Raw genomic sequence first — 18,416 nt, 5'->3', positions numbered from 1 at the left:
CACACTGCCAAAAGTACCAAAACCTGGTTCAATGCCCATGGGATTACTGTGCTTGATTGGCCAGCAAACTCGCCTGACCTGAACCCCATAGAGAATCTATGGGGCATTGCCAAGAGAAAGATGAGAGACATGAGACCGAGCAATGCAGAAGAGGTGAAGGCTGCTATTGAAGCATCCTGGTCTTCCATAACACCTCAGCAGTGCTACAGGCTGATAGCATCCATGCCACACCGCATTGAGGCAGTAACTGATGCAAAAGGGGCCCAAACCAAGTACTGAGTACATGTGCATGCTTCTGCTTCTCAGAGGTCCATTTGCAACCCTTGTTTTGCTGATTTCATTTAATATTCTAATTTTCTGAGATTGTTAATTTGGGGTTTTCATCAGCTGTATGCCATGATCATCACAATTATAACAAATAAAGGCTTGACATATCTTGCTTTGCATGTCATGAGTCTATCTCATATATTAGTTTCACCTTTGAAGTTGAATTACTGAAATAAATGAACTTTTCCACGATATTCTAATTTTCCGAGTTTCACCTGTACGTGTCCTAGATACAAAATATTTGAAAAAATACAATCCTCCTCCTCTCTCTCTCTCTCTTAAAAAAACTTTTAGAAAGCTGATAGAAGAAATGGAGGAAAAGCAAAAGTCTAACAAAGCTGAACTAGAAAGAATGCAGCAAGAAGTGGAGTCTCAACGTAAGGAAACGGAAATAGTTCAGCTGCAAATCCGAAAGCAAGAGGAGAATCTGAAAAGGAAAAGCTTTCATATAGAAAGCAGGATGAAAGACTTGCTGGCAGAAAAGGAGAAGTTTGAAGAAGAGAGATTACGTGAGCAGCAAGAAATAGAGCTTCAAAAAAAGAAACAAGAAGAAGAATTTTTTGCTCGAGTTAAAGAAGAACTTCAGCGATTACAAGAGCTCAATCAGAATGAAAAAGCGGAGAAAATGCAGATTTTCCGAGAACTGGAAAAGCTTAAAAAGGAAAAAGAGGAGCAGTATATCAAGTTAGAATTGGAAAAAAGAAGGTTGGAAGAGGAAGAAAGAGATCAAGTATTACTGGTGGCAAACTTAGAAGAGCAGCTCAGAGACAAACAAGCCATGATACATCTGGTCAAACTAGGAGATGTGCAAAGGGCTGAAGAAGAGAAGAAGAATCTTGAAGACATCAGAGAGTCCCTCTTGCGAGTCAAAGAGGCCAGATCTGAAGGAGACGAAAACAGCGAAGAGTTAGAAAAGGCACAGTACAACTACATGGATTTCAAGAGGAGGCAGCTAGAACAGCTAACTAGTTTAGAGAGAGACTTGGTTCAGCAAAGGGATCATCTAGAAAAAGACGTAGCTGATGAACATGAAAATCTGAACCGTTTGAAGTCTGCACACGCGCAACATTTAAACCTTGAGAAAAATGATGAAATGGATGCTGCCTTGACAGTTGAAGAATGTAACAAAATAAAATCATGTGAATACAGGCTGCAGCTTAAAGAACGGCAGCTTCTGTATCTGACAAATAACCATTTGCCAGCTTTGCTGGAAGAAAAGCAGAGAGCCTCTGAAGTTCTCGATAGAGGCCTGCAGAACTTGGACAATACTCTTTATGAAGTTGAAAAAGAAATGGAAGAAAAAGAGGACCAGCTAGCACAGTACAGGGCAAGTGCCAGCCAGCTGCAGCAGCTCCAAGAGACATTTGAATTCACTGCCAATGTAGCTCGTCAAGAAGAGAAAGTTCGGAAGAAGGAGAAAGAAATTCTAGAATCAAAGCAAAAGCAGCAGCGAGAGGCACTGGAGCAAGCGGTGGCTAAGTTGGAAAGGCGACACTCTGCTTTGCAACGTCATTCAACCATAGAAATTGAGGAGCAAAAACAGAAGCTTGCAACTCTGAACAGCAGTTGCAGCGAGCAGGCAGGCCTGCAAGCTACTCTAGAGGCAGAACAAAAAGCCTTGGAAGAAGACAGAGAACAGTAAGAACCAATTTTATCATTAATAAACACATACTTGCAGCTTTTCAAGGCCACCCAGTTTTAATACACCCAAAAGTACTAGTCACCCAAATTTATGGAAGTTGAAGGCTCCTTGTTGTGAAGGTTTTTTCCTTTTAGCTGTAGGCGCTTCCTTTGTGCTTTCCTAGTGGTTTTCAGAGAAGCAATTACAGTGGAACCCCGGGTTACATATGCTTCAGGTTATGCTTCAGGTTACAGACTCCGCTAACCCAGAAATAGTACCTCAGGTTAAGAACTTTGCTTCAGGATGAGAACAGAAATTGTGCTCTGGCGGTGCGGCGACAGCAGGAGGCCCCATTAGCTAAAGTGGTGCTTCAGGTTAAGAACAGTTTCAGGTTAAGAACGGACCTCCGGAACGAATTAAGTACTTAACCTGAGGTACCACTGTACAGTGGAACCTCAGTTGTCAAACGTAATCAGTTCCAGAAGACCATTCGACTACCGAAACGTTCGACAACCGAGGCACAATTGCCAGTCGGCAAATTCCTTTTAAAAAATGGAGAAACATGCCTTGGAAGCCATTCGACTTCCGAGGCGCATTCAAAAACGGAAGCATTCAATTCCGAGTTGTTGGCATTTGGGTTCTGAATTGTTCAGCTTCTGAACCATTCAACAACCGAGGTTCCACTGTATTGTCACAGCAACAGCAGGAAAGGGTTAAACTCACTCCCCATTTCCTAGGATTCTGCTAAATACCACCCCAGCAGATGTTATCTGCATTTTTTCCAGAAGTGCATGTTGAAGGCAAAGACCCATTAAATGCCGTGTCTAGTTTGGCCATTAAACTGCCTCTTTGGGGGCAGATGGATGGCCAGTCTCTGAGGGGAGAAGCTGAAAACTTCTTTTAACTTCTATTGTGCCTGTGTTCTACCTTCTAGATTTTTCTGTATAGTTCCAGTTGCACGTTAAGAATTATAACCATTTACACAAACAGCATAAAAATGACAAACCCACGGGCAAGCCTAACTTCAGTGCAGCAGGAATGATAGCCTCCAAACTAATGGCAGCTGTAGATTGCTGTAGTAAGAACTTTTTTTAGTTTGTGGGGGAGATGTTAAATTCCTATTCCAGTGAATCATTGTGGGATGAAGATACAACTTTATATTTTGGTTTCGGCTCTTTTGGATGTGGACCAAACCATACGTCTAAACAAATAATCTTGCTCATTTAACATTGCAGCAGTTCCGCAGAAAGGAATGAGTGATGTTTTCTTTTTCCCACTAGTAGAAAATTTGAATTTGAATCAGCTGTGCATGTCTACATGTAGCAAGCAGCTAACTTTTGGGGTGGGTGGAGGGGAATTGTTAAAGTTCTTAAATACTTTCCAGTGCAGGTATTAGATTCAAATTTTCATAGAATCATGGAATTCTATTCTAGGGGAACTGGAAAGTACCCACGAGTCATTTAACCCTTCAAAACGATCATTTTGAGTGATCTTTAAGGCGTATGGACTGTCAGGATATGCAAGGCTGCTTGCATTTGAAAGCACAGAAAGCAAATTAATTGTCTACCTAGTTGTTATTTTTTAGCATACTAGTTTTCTACTCCAGGTTTAAAAGAGGCACCCACTAATCATGGACTTTCTGCTCTGTTGAAGTTTGCCCTCTTCTAAAATACTCGAACATTTAAAAACATGTTTGTGTTCATTTGTTTAAATCTAATGGCATCTTTTGACTTCAGCCAGTTCCTCTGGAGACTCAATTGCTGAAATTGTTGTTGATGCTCTGAAATGAGGCAGGGTTACTCAAGTGTTGCTAATGGCCTAAGACTCATGAATCAATCTAACTTTAATGAGCTGACTAAGATATTTGCTGTGAAAATTACTAGTGTTCATTTGTTTAACTAATATATTTAAATCCTAATGAAGTTCCTTGTTGACAAATGACTACTTAGGCACATATATTGACAAAAAGAATGTTACAGTCTAAGGAAATGCCCCTTATGGAATAACATCCTGATTTAATTTCTTCTCAAACCATATTGGCTCCATTTTTGTGTCTACCATATTAGACACAAGTATGATTGGAGGCAGTAAGCACTGTTGAAATTGGGTCCACATATGAGCAGTCTATTAGTACTCCCAGTACGTTTCCGAGCACAATTCATAGTGTTGGTGCTGACCTTTAAAGCCCTAAACGGCCTTGGTCCTGTATACCTGAAGGAGCATCTCCACCCCCATCGTTCAGCCCAGACACTGAGATCCAGCGCCGAGGGCCTTCTGGCGGTTCCCTCATTGCGAGAAGTAAGGTTACAGGGAACCAGACAGAGGGCCTTCTCGGTAGTGGCGCCCGCCCTGTGGAATGCCCTCCCTTCAGATGTGAAGGAAAGCTATCCTATCTTTAAAAGACATCTGAAGGCAGCCCTGTTCAGGGAAGTTTTTAATATTTAACGCTGTATTGTTTTTAATACTGGAAAGGGAGCCGCCCAGAGTGGCTGGGGAAACTCAGCCAGATGGGTGGGGTATAAATAATAAATTATTATTATTATTATTATTATTATTATTATTATTATTATTAGGGAGACCCTCTTACAATCCAGCTTAGTATGAGTATTCCACCCCTTCACCCACCACCTTATTGATTGTGCCAGGGACAAGAAATAACACCCCTGTTTTTCCACAGTCTTTTAGTTTCTTACCCCCAGGATAAGAATTACCTACCAGCTGAAAATTGCCTCAATTTATTTTGTCTCTATAGGCTGAAACTGAGGGGTTTGGGGTGCAGCTTTTCTTTAGGAAGTTTACTGCAGCAAAGCTTTAAGAAACCCTACTGTGTTGATGCATCTTAAATAATACGTGTTGAAATTTTGCCGACAGCTTGGACTTGCAAATACAGCAGTTAAAGCAGAAGATATATGAAGGCGATGGGGTTGAAAAAGGGTCCCTAGGAGCTGGAGAAGAGAGATTGTCCCATAGCAGTTCCCCTTCTAGTGTTACAAAATCTCAATCCCACTTTATTCCATTGGTAGATGACAGGTATGTATTCCTGGTTTCACCCCAACCCAACTTCTACATCTTAAAAAAACAACAAAAAACTATAATGCAATTTTCTTCAGAAGTATTTTTAGATGGATGTCTTTTAATAGCACTGCTAAAAGAATGCTCTCATTGTAATCAGAGTATAATGGCACAGTTTTTTGCTTTGAGGCGTTTGAAATGTTTTCCAAATAAGACTCTGAACTTTGTTTGATTTTACCTGAGGTAAGCTCATGAGTTTGGTCTCTTAAAAACAGAGCCCAGGGGCTTTCAGCGTTTTATGATTGTAGTTCCACAGCGGCTGGGAAATCTGTTTAATGCCATGTAATCAAGAGAATATAAAATATTACCCAATAGCATACAGAGAGCCAAATCTCCCCACCCCCGCAAGCACCCTTGAGGTGGTTTTTTAAAAAACAACATTATCATTGTGTGCACCGTTTTGCTCTTCCTTCTGTTGCTTTTAACCAAGATCGTGCTCTCTCTAGCAACTCTTACGATAATGCTTTCTCTTATTATAAATAAGCAAATTTCACAGTGGGAACTAGAATTATATGCTGAAAGCTGTGGAAGCAATCCTGTTGTTACTGAAGGCAACAGCAAAGCTTTCATAGATTTTTAATGGATAATTACAGCCTATGGCTGCCACTGGATGTTTTAACTTAATGGGGGAATTGGCTGTCACTAATTCTTGTCTTTACTGCAATTAGTAAGTGCAGAAAACTTAAGAGCAAGGCAAGCAATTCCTCCTGCAGTTGAAGTGACTGTACTAATGTACTACTTATTTATTGTGTAGCCTGCCCCTTCCAAAGTCTCGGGACAGGTAACAATATATTAAGACCATAAATCTGTTCATTATTAACACTTCCATCATCCTGCCCTATCTCTAACCATCAAAAGACACTTAATCTTTTTGTTCAAGGTTACCTAGGGGACAGAGCCTTAATGGTCCTTTACATAGTTGAGTAATTCTTCTCTCTTTTATTTGCAATTTTAAAAATATCTAGAATAAATGCCTTTATTGAAGAAGAAGTTCAAAGACGTCTTCAAAACATACACTATACATGTGGAGAAAATAATAATAGCCTCCTGCAGTCTGCAGAACTTTCAAAGGTGAGAAAATATAATTGGTCTGTCCCTAAGCATGAGTTTATGATCACATCGGGGAGGGGGAATGTCTCCACAAAGTTGTATTCCCCTCATATTCGCCTATGTGTTGATAACTGCCAACTCAGAAAAGAGAGAGAAACCACACACTTTTAGCTTTTGCTTCCCTTTTTCTCGCACAATGGTTCAAGCAGCAGTAAAATGGAGTTTGAACTGCTTCTCTGAAGTACATTTGCTTTTGTACATCCAATCAGACCCACTTATTCCCCTCGATTTAATCCCTGACAACATGGTTATTGCAGCTGGTACCAAATAATTTGTAAATGAGAAATGATAAAACAAAATGTTGTAGCATTCCCCTTGTGTACATGTATTTCCTGTACCTGTGGCTGAGAAGTGGAAGAGAGCAACGAGAGAATACAAAACAGCTTTCTACATGAGGCTTGGAAAGGTGTTGTTTTCCTAAAAAGAATAAATTGAGTTTTTCAGATTTTAAAAATTTACAAACAATTATCAGCCAATCAACATAGAAAGAGAATTCCGAAAAATCTCCTGAACTTCCTTCCTCCCCTTTGTGGGTCCTTATATTAACCTTTTCCTCCTGCATCTTGCCTATTAATCCAAATCTGTTATTGTTGTTGTTCTTGTTGTTTAGTCATTTAGTCATGTCCGACTCTTTGTGACCCCCTGGACCAGAGCACGCCAGGCACTCCTGTCTTCCACTGCCTCCCGCAGTTTGGTCAAACTCATGCTGGTAGCTTTGAGTACACTGTCCAACCATCTTGTCCTCTGTCGTCCCCTTCTCCTCGTGCCCTCAATCTTTCCCAGCACCAGGGTCTTTTCCAGGGAGTCTTCTCATGAGGTGGCCAGAGTATTGGAGCCTCAGCTTCACAATCTGTCCTTCCAGTGAGCACTCAGGGCTGATTTCCTTGAGAATGGATAGGCTTAATCTTCTTGCAGTCCATGGGACTCTCAAGAGTCTCCTCCAGCACCATAATTCAAGATCAAACCTATCCATTCTCAAGAGTCTCCTCCAGCACCATAATTCAAAAGCATCAATTCTTCGCCGATCAGCCTTCTTTATGGTCCTCCAAATCTATTAAATCTCCTTTATCCCCAAAATTTAACATTAAACTACAAGTGTTATTCCAGTCCTCCTAATAATTTTAATTGTTTACAATGGTTTTTAAGGTAAATTATGTATTTCCCCCATTCCTTATTAAAATTTTGGTCTTCCTGATTCTTCTGGTCATTTTTACCAATTCAGCATAGTCCATCAACTTTATCTGCCATTCTTCTATGGTAGGGACTCTTCTTCTTTCCATCTCTGGGCTAGTAAGGTGTGTTTTTTCAGCCTGCACTGAGTGTACCCCATCATAGATGGGGTGCTGTTGCCAAGGGATTGTGTTCTCTTGCTACAGTTACAGTGTGGGAGTGAGCTTTAGGGGGATAGACAAACTACCATGGGCTCAATTTGGTACATTTTCCATTTGCCAAATCTGAGTATTTGGACTAAACAGGCTGGCATTGCTGAGCTGGGCCATTTGTTGTCTTGATTACTTTTGTGCCGCTCTTCTGAACATTTGAACTTTGCCTGATTTCCAGGATAACGAGAAGTTTTATAACGACACTGCTCAACGCAAGTTGAAGTATGAGGTAAGTTATAGCTTGTCATCTTGAAGAAGTGCTCATCTTAAATTATGGCATGCTCTGTAATTAAATTTCTTTAACATTTTGCAGCATAATTATAATTCTGTATTCCTGCAAGATTAATAGCCAATGGAATAAGGCTTAAAATTAAAGCTTCTGCTCTGGTAAAACTTTGGTTGGTCATAGTTTGTTATTATTATATATATATTTTTGACACTGCAACAGTTTAAGCGATCTATAATTTAGAAACAATATTTATATATTTAGGTGTAAGTAATTGGTTGAATACCCTGATATCCTGCAACTTAGATTCAATCAATCAGTCAATCACCTGCTCTGAATTCCAACCTATGTCAATGGTATGAGAGGGCACAGTCTTCTAGTCAGTTGTTCATGGCCCGTATAATCTGGAAAAATTAAAGTTCACTTTTCCAAATGATCAGTCATAATACAGAAATACCGCATGCAAACTGTTGCAGGTGCCCAACTTTAGTTTTCACAGTAAGTTTCTTTGCTTCTGGTAATATGCTTTCCTTCCTGTTTTCTGAGCAAAAAGACATGCTTAAATAACAGCTTTTTATCAAAGCTGGTTAGGCGATTTTTATCAAAACATTTGCTTCTTTTGGGGGACTGATAATATAAATTTCAGTTTTATTTTTCAAATCGGTAGCTCCGCCATTAGGGATGTGGATCGATTCTTCAATATTTACCTCAGTGAAATGGATACTGTTCGAAATGCAAGATTATGCTAAAGGGAAATTATGGGTTGGAATCACAACTGATCCCACTGATTTAACATAGTGTCAATGCTGTTTAATCCAGAGTTGAACAAAACAATAAAATCCTCATCTGAAAATTTACATGAGAATACATTTTCGGTTAAACACAAGAAGTGCCTTTTTGTGTTTGTTTTTTTGACATTTTAAACAGAAAATACCCTTTTATGGCTTTCTCGCTCTACCTACTAATGACAGCCAATGTTATACAAGTGAAGATACAAGAATAGCAGGCACCAGTAAGCAGGACGAAAGCATAGATGCATTCAATCCTCATTGGAGAAGAGTCCCGGAGTTCTGCATGACTCAAAAAACTACAAATAAAAAAAGACAGTTAGGACAAGAATACATCCGCTGGCTGTGCAGTAATGAATGTGACTCAAATCAACCCAAAGTCATAAATAGCAAGAGAACTTGCTCCAAATATTCTGCAGATTTTCATCTTCAGGCTCATGACAGATATGGAATGATTCATTCATCAGGAAGCAAATCTGCATGCTCTCATTTCGACAGCACAGGCTTAGCTACTACAATCTGGGGACCCAGTAGTTTGGGAGCAGAATCTGATCTTGTTGTTGACTGCCGTATTCCTCCCTCAGAACTTTTAGCCTCTGCCAAACATCAGTCTGGAGCTTGCATTTCTCGCTCTCTCAGAGAACACAGTAACCAGATCCCCCAAATTTGTGCCCAGATTCCAAACCAGCAGTTAGATGAGAGAGCTACGAATGCCAGCCAGAGACCTCTCCCAGAGTCCCATGTGGGAACAAAGCAGCGTTATGGGCTGGGACATCTCTTCAGCAAATTCTCCAGTATTTACAGTGATAACAACTATCAAGTGTTTAAGAGTAGCTGGTTTTCTAAGCAGATCAAAGGTCTGGCCAGTCTGTGTGACAAAAATGAGACGTGCACACAAATGGTGTCATATGTAAAAGACTTTCCATTTATTAAAAAAATACAGTTAAATCTTCTTTTAGGTGTGAACAAGAATAGCTTCCACGATGCAAGTATCAGTCCAGGAAGTCCTGTGCAAAAAGATGAAGATATGAAGTTCTTACACTCCGGCATTTCAATTGATATGTGTACAGCAGATCATTCTGAGAGATATACTTACTTTCCCAGAAGGGAAAAACTGGAAACTAGCCTTGTGCTTAAGCAAAATTTTGTGTGCTTTTCAGATGGGCTTCTGAAATTGCAGCTGTGCTCTCAGGATGAACTGTTGCAATATGTGAGCTATATCTTGCCAGAAATTTGTGCCAAACCTGATGAGTTAAAAGGAATCTACTGGATTGCTGTAGGAAACCGTAACAGAACTGGACCAGAGCCTGCATGCTTGCTTTTACTTGGTTCAGTCCTGTATGCCATTACTACATCAGCCAATCCACTGGAGAACAGTCAGGACTCTCTGGAAATTTTTCATGTTTTCCCAATTACTACATTAAGAGAAATCCAAATTGGCTATGCTGGACAGAGCATCAGACTTTTGTGTTCTAATGAAGAAAATATAATGAAAATATTTACCTTTAACAAATATTTCACACAAAGAATTTGCCATGACATACTTAGCATCGTAATATCATCATCTGAGTCTTCTTACTTAAATCACCCACTCCTGAAAGGAGATCTGTTGCACCTTTCACTTGACTGGGCTTCAGCAATCTCCGATTTGGTTTTTGAAAATGGTGTGTGTCTCTCATGCCGTTTTGAGGCCAATTTAGCTGATCTGGTTTACATGTTGCATGGAAACATGGGAATCAATAAGCCCCCTTTAGGAGAAATTCAGATACTGCTGTATACAACAGTAAAACTAGAGGGCAAAATCCGATCACTAGTCCTTACAAATACTCATGTAGGTCTTGTAGAGGAAGATAGTATCTTCTGCCCAGTTCCTAGCCCTTTACATTCCCTGGCTGACCAATTGCAATTTGACAAAATTCAGCTGCACTGTTTGAGTGAGCTCAAGTGTATAGTTGTCCTGGAGAAAGAAAATCTAATTGAAATTGAGCTTGTATTTTCTCATGCAGGTAAGGTTGGCTGTGATTCATCCCACAGTTTGGGTTGCATTTCTCAGAGAGAGGGATTTACCCAGCTGAGAACTATTTCACCCTTTTGTCATGCCCAACCTAGCACTCCACCATATATCTGGAAATTGACTTTCAGTTCAAATGAAGATGCCATTAAGCTAATGCTGCATTTGACAGGACAGTAAATCTGGGTGCTTTTTAGATGCTATGTTCAAAATAATGCAAATCAAATGTGTGTTTTCATGTAAATAATCTCTCAGATGAGACACATACTTAAGTCTTAGCAAGCAGGGCTGTGTTACGGAAATAGTCATGCAAAAATTTCAGCTCAGAGTTGCTTTACACTACATCCAAGATGTATCTGAAATTTAAACCACAGAGCCTAGGACTTGCCAATCAGAAAGTCGGTGGTTCGAATCCCCACAACGGGGTGAGCTCCCGTTGCTCGGTCCCTGCTCCGGCCAGCCTAGCAATTCAAAAGCACGTCAAAGTGCAAGTAGATAAATAGGTACCACTCCGGCGGGAAGGTAAACGGCGTTTCCGTGTGCTGCTCTGGTTCGCCAGAAGTGGCTTAGTTATGCTGGCCACATGACCCGGAAGCTGTCTGCTCCCTCAGCCTATAAAGCGAGATGAGCGCGCAACCCCAGAGTCGGTCACGACTGGACCTAATGATCAGGGGTCCCTTTACCTTATTGGTGTTAAGCATCAGTTTTAAATATTCTTTATGGTAGGAGAGGAAGGCACTAATATCCTCATGCCCTGTTTCGGACAAAAAATCTAGGAACTGAGTTTTGGGTATTTCATGTTCATGCACTTGTATCTTCAATTCGGAACACTTTCACATTTGGGAAGGCATGATTTTACATTGGAGGTACAACGACAACCATCCATAGATGTGGCAACTGATCTCTGTATGAACAGGGAAGATTTAATACAACACTAGCAGTCAGAAGTCATGTAAAGATTTGCTTCTCTGCCTTAATCCAAAAATGATTTAATGGAAAGCAACAGCTTGTTTGCGGGTTTAATGCTGATGCAATGATTTCTCCCTTTTGCTCCTCTTGAATAAAACTTTTGCTGCCTTCACCTTCATTGGTACATGATCTGATTGCTAGGGTGTTTTTATTTCTTGTTTCTGTGGACTGCCTTGAAACTGTCAATACATAGCTCACTTATTAGTGTATAAATGCTGGGATAGTGTGCATATACTGAGACACAAAAATAAAATGAAAAACCACCCAATTCAGATTTCAAACATTACAATTCCCATGGGGAGATGAGTTGCCTTGACAGGGAAAGTAATACGTGAAACTACCATAAGAAACAATTATGATATCTGTCCTGAAACCAGCATTTATTTAAGTATCAAAGAGAAAAGTGTTATGAAATTAATCTTCATGCTATGTCCTCAAATGACACCTTTATGCTCATTACTGCTAAATCTTTCAATAGACAGAGTCATAATATCAATAATAGCCTTAAGGAAAAGTAGGCACTAAGCTGGGTTTTCTTCTTTTAAATGGCAAGTTACCATTCTAACACAGCACAAAATTCTTAAGGGAAAACTTCATTTTGTAACTTTTTGCTGTTGCATAAATATGTGGAACTATGACAAATGTGGATACCCACATACTTTCTTTCTTGTTTTTTTAAAAACAACTACTAGGGACGCGGGTGGCGCTGTGGGTTAAACCACAGAGCCTAGGACTTGCCAATCAGAAGGTCGGCGGTTCGAATCCCCGCGACAGGGTGAGCTCCGGTTGCTCGGTCCCTGCTCCTGCCAACCTAGCAGTTCAAAAGCACATCAGAGTGCAAGTAGATAAATAGGTACCACTCCGGCGGGAAGGTAAACGGCGTTTCCGTGTGCTGCTCTGGTTTGCCAGAAGCGGCTTTGTCATGCTGGCCACATGACCCGGAAGCTGTACGCCGGCTCCCTTGGCCAATAAAGCGAGATGAGCGCTGCAATCCCAGAGTCGGCCATGACTGGACCTAATAGTCAGGGGTCCCTTTATTTTTACTACTGCTGCTACTACTACTACTACTTCAGTTTGTAATGGAAGTGAGACTGTTCAGTGTCTTACTGGTTTATTTTCCCTTTTATACGCTATTTTCATCCAAATTAGCATACTGCTTTATAAAAGACATCTTCAAGGCATCATGCCATAAAGAATTTGGATTAAACTTGGATTAAAGGGCATGCTTAAATAAATTGTTGGAGAGCCCCCGCCCCCCCCATTCCCCCATGCCACAATTCGCTCCCATTTAGCAAGATCCCCGGTCCTTCAGTGGAGCATTTTGGAGTTCTTAGAGCCAGTTCCACAGGGAGGAGGGGACCGAAAAGTCAACTTGCATCAGCCCTGTTATGTGCATTTTACTCTGAAACCAGCATCACATCTGCAGGTATATGGCCCAGGAGAGAAATAAAACGAATAGAGGCCAAGGATAGCTAATTTTGGATAGAGTTATCCTACACATCTTTGTTTAAGGAAGTCCCACCAATTCCTTGCAGTTTTGACCCAGATAAGTGTGCATATTATTGCAGCCTTACCGTGTAGAATGATAATGTACTTCCTGCCCTTCCTCTGAGGTTTGGCTTAACCCCCAACTTCCAAGTTTAGATGGGTGGTTATCAAGAAAACAGCCTTTTTTGTGTTGGCACCCTGTTGGTGGACACATTCACGTGGTGCAATTTTCTTTCTCTTAGGTACCAATTAAGTCATATATATTTTATTTTGTCAAGTATTTGATGTTTTACATTATCTTCCTTTTTTTGCGTTGCTTCTATTTTTAATTTTAATGTAGGTTTTTATTTTATATTGGCTAGTTTTTAATTTATGCTTCTGATTTCTCTAATCTTCCTTGTAAACTTTCTGAAGTTCCAAGGCTGTATTTTTAAAATGTGTGCATATGCAGCTTAATTAAATAGTATTCAAAAGATGCCCAAGAGGTGGTTTGGCTTCCTCCTTCAGCACCAGCCTGTCATATCAGCTCCAAAACTGAGGGAGGAGGGAGGCAATATCCCTCCCTCTTACATACATGTTCTGTGAACCGCCCTGAGATGGTGGTATATAAATTCAAATAATAATACTAATGTGGAAATGCTTTGTTCTTATGCATGCTACAGTGAGGGGGGAAAGTATTTGATCCCCTGCTAAATTTGCCCGTTTGCCCTCTGATGAAGAAATGACCAGTCCACAATTGTAATGGTAGGTTTATTGTAGCTGCGAGAGACAGAATAACAACAGGAAAACCCCCAGGAACCCAGAAGACAAAAGCAAGAGATTGATGTGCATTAGAATGAGTGAAATAAGTATTTGATCCCCTATCAACTAACCAGATGTCAGGCTACTTGGTATCTTCACTGTATGTAATGAGCTGAGATTAGAAGCACCTGCTATAAGGGAGAGGTTTTACCTGTAATCCCAGCTTGTTACAGTACCTGTACAAAAGACACCTGTCGAGAGAAGCAATCAATCCAGCAGATTCCAAAGTAGCCACCATGACCAAGACCAAGGGATCAAATACAGTGGTACCTCGGGTTAAGTACTTAATTCGTTCCGGAAACTGTTCTTAACCTGAAGCATCACTTTAGCTAATGGGGCCTCCTGCTGCCGCTGTGCCACCGGAGCATGATTTCTGTTCTCATCCTGAAGCAAAGTTCTTAACCTGAAGCACTATTTCTGGGTTAGCAGAGTCTGTAACCTGAAGCATATGTAAACCGAGGTACCACTGTACTTTCCCCCCTCACTGTATGTATTTATGTGTATGGAACCCGCCCATAAAAGGATATTTGTTTCCTGAGCTTTTTCCTCCCAAAATGAGGGTGTTTCTGTTCCTGAATGATAAAAAGTCAATTGCTACAATGATCCATCAAGACACTTGACAATTTTCAAGTAGTCTGTGGGCAGGCAACGACTGGCAACCACTTCCTTAGTCTCTGTGCTACCTTCTTCCCTTGCATGCAGAGAACGGGCAAAGATGGTTTGTCCTTTCCTGCAAGCCAGGGCCACAAGCCAGGTATGCATGCAAGCACAAACCATCGTTGGTTGTTTGGATGGATTTGCAAACTATTAGCCGACACAGACTGGGAATAGAGACTTCTAATCTCTGCATATGAAGGGAGGGAGGAGCTCATAAGTTGGGGGCTATGCATGGCTCTAGGAGGGCTCATCGTGTTTGATTTAGCTGGAGAAGAGTTGCCTGAATAAGTGATAAAATCCATGTTTCCCACTCATCCCAGAGTCTAGCTGGCTGATAGTTCTGCCCTCCCTGGTACACTCCTGCCTTATATGAGGCCGTTCATAGACTGGCTCGAATACATAGTTTGTTTTAAGGTGTGATTTAATGTGACTTCCCACCTTGGCCATAGTCTGCACTATTTCTCTGACCCTCTCACGGCACAGGACTCTGCTGTTTTTTATCCCTCCCAGAACACCATTAAAGAGCGTGTGGTGCATATCCCTCCAGTGTTACTCAATATAGGTTTCCTCCTGCTGCTTGTTATTTATCACTGTTTCCTTAAAAACAAACAACCTTGTCGATATAATCTTGCACGGCTGCCATACGTTCTGAGTCCATGCAGCTTTGATTTATTTTTAGAGACCCATCCTCAAGACACTACTTCTACAGAACTATCTAACCAATTCTTTTGTTGTTTGCTACGTTAACATTTCTGTGTGCTGTTATTTTGTCAAGCTTTGCTAAGCCTATGCTTGTAAGATTTTAAGGACTCCTCAAGAGTGAGGTCCGTTCTATACAGAGATGTTCTATAGGTGGTGCCAAGTAAAACCACCGAATTTGTTGTGCGTTTGATCGCTTACATTGTCTAGGGCAGCTACCCAAGTGCTATCTGGAGATAGTGAGAACTTTCAAAACCCACATGGTTTTATGATGAGAAGCACTAAAATTTGCAGTGTCAGTAAGCATAGGCCTTGATTTCATGGCTTAAACTACATCAGTTGATAAAGCTATTGGTGCCTGTATGATTTTTAAAAATAGTTTTTTTATAATAATAGGAAGTCTTTTTTCGTAATCTTGTACAGATTGCTACTTTCACCATATGCTGAAATATTTTAATAAATATGTTAGTAAAATCATAGAAAAACCAACCGAATGATCAATTTTAAGGAATAGCAAGTTGCCAGCTTTCTTTAAGCTTTCCTTGATGCAGCAAAGGTTACTTTCTTTCTGATCAGAAAGGCTTGTGACTACGGATTGCATTCTGAGTTTTCCTTCTGTAAATGGAGAGGATCCAATTTGTGGAAGAGGCTACAATCCAGTGGAGGCTCCTACTGGAAAGTAATTTTCACCAATTCCTCCTTTCCTTTCAGGAGCCTGCAACATCTCTCACATTGTTCCAGAGGTTCTCAAAACTTCTGTCAGAGATTTTCAGGAGAAAGAGGAATTGTCAGAATTTGTTTCCCCACCTCCTTCCAACAGACAGGCTTTTAGATGTGTTTCTTACGTGATCATAAAAGTGGTTATAAAGTTTTATTATCTGTTTTTCATTGGGCTTAAGGTTGCGAAAAGAGTAAGCAACACTTGCAGAGATTATTTCCATTTTCCTCTCTGCCCCTGAAAGAACTATTGCAAGAGGATTACCACTTGCTTCTCATAAACCCTCCATTTAATAATAATAATAACAATCTTACTTTATTTTACTTTTCCGTCAGAAAACGTATTTCTGGCCTTACAGACTGTTGTTCATGAAGTGATGCACATTTTAATTTGTTCTTCCTGTTTGATATTCATTTGATAGCGAATGATCTGCCGCTCTGTTAAAACAAACCCAGATGACCTAAAGAATCCAGTTAAAATTAGTATTCCACGCTATGTCCTTTGTGGACAAGGGATGGATGAGCACTGTGAATATGAAATAAAGGTAAGAAATTTAACTTCTTTTTAAAATGAAAGGGGTGTGTGTTAGAGTGGGAGGAGAGAGAACTACAGGGATTCACGAAGAATCTAAGCTGGATGCATTTATTATAGGAAGCTTAAAACCACGGGCACTCTCTATGGATTTTACTATCAGCTCTGCGTTCTGTTGTCAGTTTGCCCACTGAGTCAATTGTGCGGATGTGGTTCTCTTGCAAATCCTGTATCAATGAATGCATTTATTCCCCATGTACAAGATGAGCCAGTCCCGATAATAATAGTTTGATGGGAGAAAATTGTCCATTGCAGGGAGCCATAGTATCTGTGTTCCAATATATGCTTCATTCATCTTAATTTTGCTATTTTCCTTTTCACCGCTTCATAACAGATATCAGTCCTCGATGAGACGTGGACAGTATTCAGGCGGTACAGTCGGTTTAGGGAAATGCATCAAACATTAAAATTAAAATACCCAGAGGTAAGTTTCTAATTAAATTATATCCACATTTGTATTCATCTTGCCTTTTCTGCTCCAGGAACGCACAATTTATTGTATTTCCGCTACAAATGATCCTTTCAAGATCTGCTACCATGATTCAGTCTTTTACTTACATGTTGTTCCTTTTCCTTCTTTTGTCAGAGAAAGCGCTGGAAGGATTTTTGTGCTATCATTTACAAGGCTGTGTGTGTGTGTGTGTGTGTGTGTGTGTGTGTGTTTCACTATGAAGCCTACCAAAATTACAGAAGGATTTTGTTGTTTCTTATAATATCACTGAAACAAAAGTTCAAAATAGATATTTGGGGTGTTGGTTCCTTCTGAAATTTTTGAGTGTAGAGGAATTCATGAACATACTGAATCTTTCTCTGCATTACCTTTTTACCGTTTCTCTTGTATTTTCCCAGCATTCTGTTGTAGTAGTTTTTAATTGTGAAAAATTCTATGTAATTTTCTGGAAAACATTCATTTAATATATAAACACGATGATTTGCAACATAAGGATTTGGAAACATCCTCGGTTAAAAAGAAAAAAAAGTGCAGAAGAAAAACCAAGCAGTGGATCATAAAGTGCCTGTAATCCTCTTTATTCCACAGCTTCTGTTGGTTTCCTAGTAGCTGAGGAAAAACTTGGGGAGATCAGTGCAGGTCATACAATATGATAGTAGCTTTCCCCAGTCAGTGTGAGAATCTTAAAGGGGAAAGGATGGCTGCCTGCAGATGATCATTGTAGAGCTCAAGAGTGAAAAAGGCCACAATGACGCAGTTATGTCCTCTTTTTCAGGACAGGTGTTTTATCCATTAAGAACAATAGTTGCTTGGAGGTAATCTTTCTTTGGACATTTTATTCATAACTCTAGTGAAGTGAACTTCAGAGTATTAGAGGATTACTGCATGATGCTGTATTCAGCTGTCTGCCTCTTCTAGTATTGGTTTATAAATCAGTTGTGCACATTCACCACGGAAGTTCACAAATGTCTTCTGCTCTGGATAATCTAAAGTTACAACAGAAAGCACCTTCTCTCTTCACTACAAAATGACACCCCCCTCCCCTGCCAACAGTGTTTTAATACTGTAATTGATTGAGGTGTCTTTTTGAGTATTTGTTGTTAAATTAGTTAAGAGAAGCGGATCTTAAAGGGAAATGTGCTAATTTAACAGTACAGTGGTACCTCAGTTGTCAAACGTAATCCGTTCCAGAATGTTCAAAAACCGAGGCGTAAAGGGCAGTCGGCAAAGTCAATGGAAATAAAAGAAAAACACACAGCGAAAGCTGTTCAACTTCTGAGGCGTGTTTGAAAATGGAAGCAATTACTTCCAGGTTTTTGGCATTCGAAAACCGAAACGTTCAGCTTCTGAGATGCTTAAAAACCGAAGTGCCACTGTACTTAAATTCAGTTTCTATATATGCTTCGTTGTAGAAGCTCCCGTGTTTCTGTTGTTGTGTTCCTGGGCACTGACAATTTTCTGAATCCCTGGTTTATGGTATAGAAGTACCTAGTAGTTTAAAAATG

The 18,416-nt window shown here is 40.2% G+C and overlaps 2 protein-coding genes across 6 annotated transcripts in view; both read left to right on the top strand.

Annotated features, from left to right (window-relative positions):
* LOC310703264 (kinesin-like protein KIF16B) overlaps window positions 1–18,416 on the top strand; it is a 97,692-nt gene that overhangs the window by 52,257 nt on the left and 27,019 nt on the right. For all 5 annotated transcript variants that reach the window (XM_083495429.1, XM_083495430.1, XM_083495432.1 and 2 more), the window contains 6 exons: window positions 622–1,965; window positions 4,820–4,978; window positions 5,986–6,091; window positions 7,691–7,741; window positions 16,291–16,413; window positions 16,795–16,884. In XM_083495429.1, the coding sequence (XP_083351555.1) occupies window positions 622–1,965; window positions 4,820–4,978; window positions 5,986–6,091; window positions 7,691–7,741; window positions 16,291–16,413; window positions 16,795–16,884 (1,873 nt within the window). The remainder of the gene's footprint in view (window positions 1–621; window positions 1,966–4,819; window positions 4,979–5,985; window positions 6,092–7,690; window positions 7,742–16,290; window positions 16,414–16,794; window positions 16,885–18,416) is intronic.
* Window positions 7,750–15,536, top strand: LOC310703317 (uncharacterized protein). The gene has a single exon (XM_083495610.1). The coding sequence runs from the start codon at window positions 8,813–8,815 to the stop codon at window positions 10,715–10,717; it is 1,905 nt and encodes a 634-aa protein (XP_083351736.1). The 5' UTR covers window positions 7,750–8,812; the 3' UTR covers window positions 10,718–15,536.

The sequence above is a fragment of the Podarcis liolepis genome, assembly GCF_965112155.1.
Source record: "Podarcis liolepis genome assembly, chromosome: 3".
NCBI lineage: Eukaryota > Metazoa > Chordata > Lepidosauria > Squamata > Lacertidae > Podarcis > Podarcis liolepis.
The sequence above is the reverse complement of the archived record's forward strand: the minus strand, read 5'-3'. Positions and strand labels throughout refer to the sequence as shown.

Bases quoted from the DNA above. Each gene is read 5' to 3' on its own strand.
- LOC310703317 (XM_083495610.1), top strand. From the start codon at position 8,813: ATGACTCAAAAAACTACAAATAAAAAAAGACAGTTAGGACAAGAATAC.